The 12,307-nt window shown below is 37.2% G+C and overlaps 1 protein-coding gene across 7 annotated transcripts in view; it reads left to right on the top strand.

Annotated features, from left to right (window-relative positions):
* The window catches only part of SATB1 (SATB homeobox 1), a 91,688-nt gene that overhangs the window by 42,348 nt on the left and 37,033 nt on the right, over positions 1-12,307 (top strand). For all 7 annotated transcript variants that reach the window (XM_033060121.2, XM_033060139.2, XM_033060110.2 and 4 more), the window contains 2 exons: positions 2,938-3,049; positions 5,346-5,800. In XM_033060121.2, the coding sequence (XP_032916012.1) occupies positions 2,938-3,049; positions 5,346-5,800 (567 nt within the window). The remainder of the gene's footprint in view (positions 1-2,937; positions 3,050-5,345; positions 5,801-12,307) is intronic.

Raw genomic sequence — 12,307 nt, 5'->3', positions numbered from 1 at the left:
GATCTTGAAGGCTCACCACTTACTTTCATGGATAAACTACAGGGAGATAAGATTGCATATCTGTGGCCAGTTTTTACATTCTCTCAATTTTCTTTGCACACATGTGAAAAAGAAATCTGATTATGAGTGATGCATGTGATGCATTTGAATATTTTTATGATATATTTATATTCATCCTTGTGTGTGGAAGGCATCTGCCTCTGTGCCTCACAGATAAGGAGGATATGTGCAGTAGTACCAGGATGTGATGTGCTTCAAATACAATAATTTTGATTATTGATAATTCAAGACATGGGTAACTCCTCAAGTGTAATGACCCAGGTAATATGAAAAGCTTCAGTTTGCCTTCAGTTTAGATAGTGAATCTCTGAAGAGCACTGACTCATGGGGTTAATCTTAAGTTTTAGGCCATAAGCATACCAGACATTTATATGTATAGATTGGCATTAAAATGTGCAGGAATTCTGTAGCAATAGGAAACTTCTATTGCCAAGTTCATCTCTCTGCACTGATGTGGCTGCACGTTTGATGATAATAAATAACACATAGAAACAATGAAATTCAGTGTTGTCAAGATATTTTCTGAGTTAACAAGGTAATAATATTTTATCTGGCTTGTAAAATTTTGCCTTCAGTGAATTAGTAAATAAATCATTGATTCCTCCTGATGAGGATTCTTAGCGTAGGTAATATCACTTGAATGTTTGCATGAAGTGTTCTCAAAGAAAATGCAGGATAATTTTCATTTTTAAATGTGTTTATAATGTCTGTCTTTTTTTTTTTTTTTTTTAAATCTACTTTGAAGAGCAGGAGTAACATTGCAGTGTTAGCCATCAAAGCTCAAAATTCACATTGTGTCAGAAAAGCTAAAATTCCCAGCAGTGTTTCTTAAACGGACCAGTACCCTATTTGGTTGTAAAGTAACTGCATTAAATTTATTCCTGAAGAAGCAGGGGATGTGTTGCAAACTGCTATGTCATTTGTGTATAGTTTTTGTAAAATGACATGGAAGGGAGCACTAGGAAATCTTAGACAAAAATCTTCAATAATAGGTAATTTACTAAAATTAATATACGTGTTTTCATACTCTAAGTTAATTGGTCAGGAGAACACATCTGAAAGGGGCAAAGTAAGAGAAACCCCACCTTGAGTCTAAATGACATGCACAAAATACACATGAGCCTGATGATGACCTCTGACAGGTGCAGTTCCCCCTTTTGCACATACAGATCTGCAGTTTCTGCAAGTAGTCTGTGCAGTCATGTAATTTGCCAGTTCAGATCCATAGAACTTTTAAAATCATGCCTTATGTACCATGTGCCCATGTTTAAAATGGTTTAATCTACAAAAGGGCTCAAAAAATAATTTTGTACATGTTAGACATTAAGTATACTGCTGCTATACTGGAAGTTGAAATTGGATTCAACTGAACTTGGTTCTGGTCATTCAGGCTAGACTTATGGTAGTCTATAAAAATTTCACTCTCCTTTTATACCACTGACACAAGGCTTCTAGCTAGTTTCAAAAATGGCAAGAATTTGGGTGATTTGGAGAAACATTAAAATACCTACCTGGTGAGTAGGGAATATCCACATTTGGCATAAATAATGCTGCCTCACTCTAGCAGTTCTGAGCCTCCACAAACAGCTTGCTACTGAGTAAAACCTTAGAAAATGGTTATAATGAACTTCACTAAGATCAATAATGGAGGTATGTTTAGTCAGAAACTGAACTAGGCTTTTAAAAGAAGACTTGCAGTAATATTTATTGTATTTTTAGTCCAGACCCTTCCTTCCAGTGGCTACTGTAGTTGGTGTAACAAAGGGTTGATGCTCTAAATGATTCTTAAGACAGCACAAATATATCTAAATGTTACATGCTGAATAGTGAAGAAATGTAATAATCAAAGCTTTGTCTTCTTGACTGTCATTGCTGTTTTGATACACTGGACAATTCTTGTAGTCAAGCCAAAAGTAACTACTTTCCACATAGAAATTTAAAGGGTGGCAAAGTTCAGTCTGTTGAAATTATATTTGCTAATTTTCTTGTTTATACATCATACACTGAGTATAATTTTCAAATTGGAGCATTATCTCATTTTGCAAGGCTTAGTTTTAATTGATTTGTAAAAGAATGTACTGGAACTGAAAGTTTTATGCATTGTAAATTCCACTATTTTAAAATTGGTCATAACTGAGCAGAAGGTAAATTTCTCACTATAGCTATCTGATATCTCGAGAACCTTTGAGAAAAAAAATCATCTCGATTTTCCTTTGGTCTATTTTACAGCTAATATTCAGTTACAGAATTAGACATGACAATAAGCTTTTCATAAGCCTGTTTTTGCAAATCACTTAAAATACCCTGTTTAGGAAAAACAAGGCTGGGTTCATTTTGTGTTATTAGATATGTATTTTATTTTGCTCTAAACCTCATATTTTATCCTGTTCATCGGTCATTCAGATAAAGTTTTATCTATGATTTTTTTGGGGTTTTCTCTGGGATAAGAGGCACAGAGGAACTCGATGTGGATAATATGGCTCACTGCTTGCATTTGTAAAGGCACTGTAGGAGTTGTATGCCTGTGTGGGTATGTGAAGGGTCAATCAAATTTAAAAGCAGAAATAGGATGAAAAAACTTCACTTTCAAGCTTAGCATCTTCTGTTCAGAGCCCATCCCATTGCATGATGTTTCTTGGTCGATAACTTTGTTCTTCCCTTAGTACATCTGCTATTTTTGTTCCCATTTACAATATACCTTGGTTTGTTTTCATCCTCAATTAATGAGTTTTTAAAAGGCTTTGGATGATAGGATTTAAAATGCAATATGGTTCTCAAACTTTAAAAATATAATGGTTCAACAATTGAAATAATTTGTGCTTTGACTTGTACTGCTCTGTATTACAGGTTTTTTTTTCTTCTCCCCTTTTCACACAGAGTATGATTTCTTCCATTGTGAACAGCACTTACTATGCAAATGTCTCAGCAGCAAAATGTCAGGAATTTGGAAGGTGGTATAAACATTTCAAGAAGGCAAAAGATATGATGGGTAAGCAAAAAAAAAAAATTGCCTTGATGGTGGTTACATACCATTATGTGTCACATTGAGGTCTGTCACAGTCATATAAGAAGCCAGTTCCCTTCATGATAAGTTTAGGATGCTTTTGATGAGTAGATGTAGAAAGTACATATATAGTGAAAGAATTCATTTAAATAAATATTTGCTATTGAAACAGCCAAGCTGACTTGGGTTGCCAGAGATGTAAAGCTGTCATTCTGTAAATCTAGAGATCTTCTACCACCCAGAATAATTGTTTAGAAAACCTGTTCCTGGAAATGTGACGAACTGATTTTTTAATGTATGTATTTTTTCTCACTCTGGCTAATGTATATTTAAAGAAACAGGCTTCTACAGCTATCACTACCTTCCAGAAAAAATGCTGTAATTTTATAAATTCATATCTTTCTCTAACCTTGGGACCCTAATTTCAATTAATTTTAACAAATACTTGTTGTGACAATTGTTTGCTTCTTGTAGTAAGCACAAGTAAATTGTTGGAGAAAAAAAATCTATGGATTCTGTGATGCCTTTTATCTTTCTTAAACCTGTTCACATAATTTTGAACACTTTATGTCAGAAAATTTCTACGTAGATTTCAAGAGAATGGAGAAATAGGACCTCAATTTGGATTGAATTTTGAGCTTGACTTAGCTTTCAGTATCTGAAGCAAAATCATTCATCTACCAAAACAGGTTCCTTGCCTTTTATAGCTTAAGGCTGTAATGAAGACAATGCATCACTTTTGTGATAATTGCTTGAATTACTGTTCCGAGTGAATGGCCCACTTGGGTTGATCTCTACTTTCCCTGAGTGAAAAAAGGCAGCTTCTTTCCTTAATCTACTTTGTACCTTCTGTGCAACACAGAACCCTTCTTCTGAGACCACCAAATTTAGTGGTAAGACTTCACTTGGTTTCAGGTGGTCCATGTGTGAAGCAGCAGAGTGACCATATGGGGAGAGTGACCTTTCCACAGCAGCCTCCCTCACGTCTTTTGCAGCAGTGCTCCTGCATGGGGCAACCCATGCAAAATTTTACTTATAGGGTCTCCCAAGATAGGTTCATCTTCCTTTCACTTGGAGTCAGTGAAGCCAGTGAATAGAAAATGTATGTTTGTGTATTCTTGTGTAAACTAATGCTGGCAGAAAAGGCAACATTGCCCCCAAAGCCACCTGTACGAGCAGTAGCAGGGCCTCTGCTTGGGTATTGATCCAGGCTATGGACACCAGAACTCTCTGCAGAACAACTGACTTGTTTCCTATTTAGCAGTGATAAGACAGGGGAGGAAGATGAGCATGCTTCTTCGATTTCTTCATCCAGCTTCGATCCTTGTGGAGGAAAGGGTGGCCTTGCACTGATGACTGTTAGTGAAGATCATAATTACTGTGAAAAGCTCAGACATTGCCTTAAAAAAAAGCCTTACTAGTATAAGAAAAAAAATTGCTGCAACACTTTTGTGAAAATACTGGACTTTTGATTTTTAAATAAATCTTATTTTCTTAAGGCTATTTTCAGACCAGAGCTGCTAAAGCTTTAGAATAAAAAAAAAGTGACAAATGCTGATAAAAAGGACACTCTTTTATATCAACCTAGAGTTATTTTATATTGTTTAATCGTGCACAAGAGGGAAACTGTAAGAACTCTTGTAGTTTAAAAAACTGTGCTGTTATTTAAAAAGGAGGGTGTGTCAAAGACAGATGAGTTAATATAAGAAAAAAATTCAACCATGTTGCAAGTCACTGAAAAAAACCATGCATACATGGTTGCAAGATAAAGCAGCCCATCTGTGTAATTTACATAAATTATACTAGTTCCTAGCAGTCCCATACAATTGATGCAGCATCTAGAAATTAGCAGAGCATGGGGAGGTCTGCACCTCACCCTGCTTATTACGGATTTCTAGTGGCTGGGAACTGCAGATGTCATGGCAGAGACCACATGGGAGGAGCAAAACCAGCCACCAGGGGCTTCTCTCTCCCTGGCTGGGACATGTTTTCCCACAACAACCCTCCTTAGCCTTTGCACAGATGCACTTGCTGTTTCACCTGCATCATCTGCAGCACAGATTTGGTTTTTGTCTCTTGTCTTTGCCCCATCTCTAGTTGGTTACTGCTTTGTCTGAAATCGCCTTTGTCTGTCACTGTGGGATGCATCAACCTGCTCATGGTTGGGTTGCATTGCACCATTTTACATTTGTTTATTTTTATTAGCATGTCTTGTGAGGACAGTCAAGTTTGTGATTTTCAGTCTGATGTTGGCCTTTTCAATGTTTCTTTTCTGCTGTAGTTGAGATGGATAGCCTTTCTGAACTATCCCAGCAAGGTGCCAACCATGTCAACTTCGGTCAGCAGCCAGTCCCAGGGAACACAGCCGAACAGCCTCCATCTCCTGTTCAGCTTTCTCATGGTAGTCAACCATCAGTTCGGACCCCACTTCCAAACCTGCACCCTGGACTTGTATCTACTCCCATTAGCCCTCAGCTGGTAAATCAGCAGCTGGTAATGGCCCAGTTGCTGAACCAGCAGTATGCAGTGAACAGACTTCTAGCCCAGCAGTCCTTAAACCAACAGTACTTGAACCACCCTCCTCCTGTCAGTAGATCCATGAACAAGCCGTTGGAGCAGCAGGTCTCAACGAACACAGAGGTGTCTTCCGAAATCTACCAGTGGGTCCGTGATGAATTGAAACGAGCAGGAATCTCACAGGCAGTATTTGCACGTGTGGCTTTTAACAGAACTCAGGTCAGTCCTCTTTTTTCTATTTTTTTTAAAGTCTGAGTCCCTTCTTTCTATTACTAATTTGAATTGCCATCTTCCATCTTCTCATTTCTACGTCGTCACTTAGCTCCTCTGAAGGAACCATGCTTCCTTGCAGGATCACTGTCCATGTTGATACATTACCGATGGAAATATCTGCTGTTCTTACAGGAAGCATGGTTCTTCTCCAGTTGTGATGGTTTGTGAATAGCTGAATTTCCTGGTAAAGGAAATGAACAGCTCAATGCAGAAACATTCACCAAGTCACCCAACAGATTGCCTTTTGTGTTGTAGAGTTGTACCTGCTCTGACCACCTCCACACACTAAACAACCTGTCTTCTTTCATAGGTGTACTGGAGATAGTCTTTTATCCATCCACTTGCATTTTTTTTAAATTATTTTCCAATGAAAGTCCTAATAACATCTTTTCAGGCTTATGAAAAGATTAAAAAAGAAAAGCTTTATCTCTAGATCATCTACTCTCTTCTTGTATTTTTGTAGTTTGTTGGAAAAACAGTAGTTGTTGAACTTGCCGGTGTCCACGTCAGAACATATACTTCAGCTCTTCAATGCAGAAAAAACCAACCCTAGCAAAGCTGATAAGTAACACTAAAATGTGTTATTTTTTACACCTGTTTTAGAAGCTAACCCTGTTATAATTTATTCTGCTCTATGAATTTAACTTAATGCCATGTTGCATGGAATTTAATCAAGCAGAAATTATGGAAGAAATGTCAGTATATTGGACACAAATAAAAAGATCTCAAAATTTTTGTTGTAACACAAAATAAAATATTTTTAATAGGACTTTCTAAAATGAGAAATATTTTAAAAAGACATAGGTAAATTTGCTTTGGGTTCCACATTTTTAAATGAAAACACATACTTAGGGAACAATTTGTCCATTGTAGATTATAGTATAACAAAAAAGATCATAATTTTAGCTTCTCTTGAAATATTTTTGTTAGAGAATAAAAAATTCTGTTTCAAATGCTCTGGTAGCAGGTTTGAATCAGCATGTCAGTTATAATTGTTCTGAATTACTATTGCCTTACAATATTTTACATTCTCCTTTAGCTAAAAGAGTCTGTAGGACTCTGTGTGTGAGTGTCTTTCCTCTGTACAGCAGAGGAGGTTTTCAAGATCTGGGCATTTCATAGCAAATTTCATGGGTTACATGAACTCATGCAGGGATCATTTACATTAAGTTAGGTCCAGGCAGTGTCAGTTGTTATATTTACAAATAAGTGAGTTTTGTTTAATACAGTGTTTAAAAATGTAATAATTAATACTCCAAAGTATTGAAGTAATAGTAGTAGCTTTGTATTACAGTGGTTTGAAGCTGCCATCTTACCTGGACAAAAAGCCAAGTAACTAATTCAGAAAATAAAATTTATTTTATATTTACTTCTTTCTCAGGTTTGCCTAAAAGCACATTGATTTGTCTAAACTTTGCCCCTCTAAAGTGGCCATTTTTTATCATCTAATTTTGCATACAGCTTTTGGCATGTCCTTTGTATGTAAGCAGTATTTGTTACCTGAAATACGAGGATGATTGGTTCTGACTGGACACTGAATTTATATGACAGAGTAGGAGAAAATGCCTTTTTGATGTGATGAATGCAACTGTAGAACAAGATTTCTAGTGCAAATACTGATTCTTTAATATTAGTATTATTATACTAAATATATATTAAAATATGTATTACTATGTGTTTTTCTTACTATAAATGTTATTCTTCCCCAGACTTTGTGGTTAACCAGCTTGGTAAAAAGTTTTGAGAGTGACCCAGAACTGGAAGGAAACTCCAAAATGAACACTGAAAACAATTCCCCTAAAGAGATATGAAATACTATGTATATTTTTACAATTTTCAACCAAATCTATTTGAAAGAACACAGAGTAGTATTCCTACATCCTACAAATTGTTTTGCTAATCAAATTAGTATTTGCAGTATTTGTTATGTTTTGTGGCAAACATAAGGAGCTAAAAGGAAAAATACTAGGAACCTAAAGAATGTCAGTCTCAGTTTTACCAAGAAATATCTCAGCATACGTTTTGTATGAAGCAAAGCCCCGCTGAAATACAGAGGAGTTTTTTGAGGTCTCATTTCACGTTTGCAAACCTGGAAATTGTTAATTTTACCCACAGTGACAGCTAATATCCAAGGGTAAACACAGGTACCAGCAATTCTTACATGAAAACTGTTAAAATTTCTGCTCGCTGTATTTCTGAATTCTTCACAGCTTATTCAAGGATACATCATATTGAGTTAAAATTAGGGTAGTGCTTTAATAACTGATGCTGTTGAGAAGTTATTTTCTAATAGTGATGTAATATGCTAAGTTGTTTTTCTGGTTTTGGTTTTTGGGTTTTTTTTGGCTATAAAAGTGAAAATGCTTGTTTAAATTCATGTTCTGCTTTCTGAGATAGAAAGCTAACTCAGGCTTACCACTGACATTTTTGAAACTGTCATAAGCATATTTGAGCCGTCTCCAGGGACCATATCGTGCCATCAGTTTCTAAAGGCATAAGAACTCACTGAAATCAGTTAGGAGTTCTGTGCAAGAAAACCCTGGTGTCAAGATACAGTCTTAGATGAGGGGAGAGATTTACTTTCAGTGTAGAAGTTAAGGAAGGAAGCAATCTATAAATTAAGAGTGATCTAACTTAATGATTAGGCAATAAAATGGACTTTGAAATTTGCTGAAGACGCTTTTGTTTTTCAGACTTATGCTCCACAATATCAATACAGAATTTGGTGGTGGTTTTTGGGTGGGAAGTTTCTACCAGTGTAGTGTGGTAATTCAACATTTGATCCTAATTTTCAGTACTTTTTAATTTGGCTGCAAAAATGTCAAGCAGAAATATTTCTGTCTTTCCACAATCCAAGGATTTAGCAGAAATACTTCTGAAAACTAGAGTGTCTTTTTTCACTATTACTAATTATCTATAGAGCAGGGAAAAAAAAAACCCCTTAGCTATACCTTAGAAGTGTGTCCTTAAGAAAAAGTGTGACTTTGAAGTGTTCTTGAATAATTTCCCCCCTACCCTTAAGTTCCAAATGGTAATTTCAAAACTGAATTCTCAGGAATGTGCCTTTACTCAAAGTCCAGATATCTATAACTTGAATGAAGCTTGACATCTGTACAGGCACAATAGGACAACTATCGCAGGGAGCAGAAGCAGTTTTGGTAGGAGGAATTTCCCTATGGTCCTTCTAGGAAGTCTTCAGAGTACAGTGGGATCCGAAGTTTTCCTTATCCTTCAGTGGTTGTGATTCCAGCTCACTGGACGCAAAGAAACAGGTTGAATCCTGTTAGCACCTCCTTTCAGGGCACTGTGGAAAACTTTGTTGAGTTAGTGCTTGTGCTGGCAGATCTGAGTTTCACCTCAAGCAAGGTGTCCAAAGGTGACTACCAATCTGCCAGGATAATTTTGGTAAATTGAGATGCTTATATTTCAGTTGCCAGTTCATCAAATTAATAAACATAATATTTTGGTTTTGCTGATGTCAGTGCAATGTGCAGATACCTCTACTGTTTTGAAAGAGGAAGTTCATTATTTTCTTGTGTTTGCAGGCTAGAAAATGGTATTTGTGATCAGTTTGCTGCCCTGGGTAGCCCCAAGCAGCCATGGGGTGACAGTGGTGATGCATCGGCATAAACCCCAAAGCGTGGTGCCACCACCCCCCCATCAGTAGAGAGACTCTGCCTGCTGTTTCAAATGTTAAGTTAAACTGGGAGTTCCTCTAATCTGTTTTTTTCTTAGAGCCGAAATCAACATTTGTTGTGCTAAACTACCCTCAGAGCCCTAAACAAATAAATAAACTCCTCTCCCATTTCTGCTGTGTGTTTTTAAACGTTAGCATGAGTCAGGAAGCGAAGGGCTTGCGCTCCCACAGCCACTCTGACATTTGACTCGAAGATGTAGCTTAACCTGGTGCATGGCAGGGTGATGAGCCCACACTATGCAAGCAGGGAATTGTGTTAGTCATGATTGTGATTGGAACTGGGACTGGGGGCTGCCTGCTTCTGTTTGTGTACACTTTCAGCTGTGAGGTTTGCTGCAGGGACTTGGGTGCTGTTATAGTGACCTTATGGCTCTGTCTTCATGAAAGAAGGAAGAGTGCTTGTTACTCCTTTTCCATGTCTGAATTTTGATATTTTTCTCCACAAATGACAATGTTTTTTGGTTTTTGAATATTTTTCAGTGTTTCTCACTTTTCTCTCTCCCTCATTTCTACTTGTGCCCCATGCTTGTTTAAAATATTAGCTGCCAGGACATACTGCCTTTCGTTCATGTATAATGCCTTTTCTCATATGTGAAAACTTCTGTGTATTTAGGACTGAGCTCATGCTAATTCTGGGCAATGGCTATTTCGAAGGAGAATGCTTGGATGCACTAAACGGCTCTGTGTAATTGTAAAACAAAACCTTAGTTTACACAAACTACCTTCTCAGGCACTACTTTTTTTTTCCTTCCACTTTGTCTTTGGCACACTTTATTTTCCAGTAAAATGAAAAATGAAGATGGATTATTCAAAATTGATAACAGTAATGGACCATCATGTAATGTTTTATTGAATTTGAGTTCTGTAAATTATGTGGTAGAGAGAAATTTGCCTGCTTAAGTATAACAGAAATTGCCACTGTATTCATATAATTCTTGATAGTGTAATTTAAGAAAAAGTACACTATCCATATCACTATTGAATAAAAGGTAAAAAGGTGCTATTACGCTATCATGACAGCTCTCCTCTTGCTACTAAGCGACATAGATAAATGTGTCTGCTTATAACTTACTTGGCTAGGATCCAGGCTTGGGGGGTGGAGTTTGGGAATAATCTTCCACCTGGACATGGGATGGGAGCACCCTGCAACCAAGAGGGATAGTGTTCAGGGATGTTCTGCATGGTTTGGGAATGTTTGGGCAAATTGCATGTTTCTTCTGGAAACTTTGAAGTTCTATCACCACTGATAAATATCTATTTGAATCAGTGATTACGTTCAAGAAGGAGACAAACTGGGGGCCAGACAGGCAGCGTTTTTGTTCATATTGGCAGACACTTTAATTTATCTCCATTTTAAAAGAATTTGTAATGAGCTTTTGAAAGCCTTGATACTATTTATTGAACATTTTTGTGCCATTAGTAATGAATTATACTTGTGATGACATGTAAACTTGGTTTTTTTCAATGCAACCTTGGAATGTTAAAAATACATTTCCAGTGCAAAAAGAGTACAAGGGAGGAAGAGTGAGGAGGGCTCTGAGCCTAACAGTGTTTATAATCTCTTTGCAAAACAGGCTCAGTTTTTATGCAGCTTGAGGTACAATATCAGGAGATCTCACCAAGACTAGTATCCTGGAAAACCAGTTCAAGCCTGGTAAAATGAACAGTTAATCTGTGTACATCAGCACAGGCCAGAGTGTGAGAGCCGGTATTTTCTTTCTAGAATTTTTCACATTGCACATCCTGTCTGACAACTTTTAGCTGAAGTTTTGTGCTCAAAAATTGAAGGAGTAGCAATGAAGTAATATGTGAAGCAGGCAAACCGCATTCTAAGACTGCCTTCACCTGGTACTACACTTCATTTTCATGGTTTTTCCTCGCATATTCTGACCTTTAGGTTTAGAGCCTAGAAGCAAACTCTCCCTTGCCTTTTCTGTGCTCTGTCATCTCCCCTCCTCTCTGCATCGGTGTCCTCTGCTCTGCTCCCAGCTCAGAGTCATGACATTGAAGAGAGGAGAATGAATATTTAGTGGCATTTCTAATCAAGAGGTGTCCCACAGCAGTGGAAATGCAGGCAAAAGTTAGAAAAAAAAAACCAAAAAACAACAGCATTTTCTTTATTTACTTATTTCACTGAAGAGGGAAAAGTTATACAAGAAAAACAACCTTTTCTACCTTTTTAAGCTGCCCACTATGTGGCTAAGGCTTATAAAAGCAAATATTTGCTATTATTGGCTAAAGTATTTTTTAAGGACATTTCCTGTGGCTGATAGTGGGGTGACTGTTTGTAAGGAGTCTTCTCTCCTGACAATGATCAGTCCAATTGAGTTTAGTTTTTCTTGCTCGTTTTTTTCTTGGAGAGGTGTCTCCATCACAGAAACAGTCAGAAATTACTCAGGATTACAACTACCTATAAGAAGATGAACGATGTGGGCTTTGGTCTCTTCTGGCAAGTAACAAGCAACAGGGTGAGAGAGAATGTTCTCAGGTTATGTCAGGGGATGTTTAGATTAGATATTAGGAAAAATTTCTTCTTCAAAAATGTTGTCCAGCACTGGAACAGGTGGACAGGGAAGTAGTGGAATCACCACCCCTGGAGGTATTTAAAAGACATATAAATGTGGCCCTTGGGGACATTGTTTAGTGGTGGGTTTGGCAGTGCATGGGTAATGGATGCATGCAATGATCTTAAAGGTCCCTTCCAACCTAAATCTTTCTATTCTGTTCTCTACATCCTGTGCTCTGAAGACAGCTTT

The sequence above is a fragment of the Catharus ustulatus genome, chromosome 1 (assembly GCF_009819885.2).
Source record: "Catharus ustulatus isolate bCatUst1 chromosome 1, bCatUst1.pri.v2, whole genome shotgun sequence".
NCBI classification, from domain to species: Eukaryota; Metazoa; Chordata; class Aves; order Passeriformes; family Turdidae; genus Catharus; species Catharus ustulatus.
Note: the sequence above shows the minus strand (reverse complement) of the source record. Positions and strands in the feature narration are given on the sequence as shown.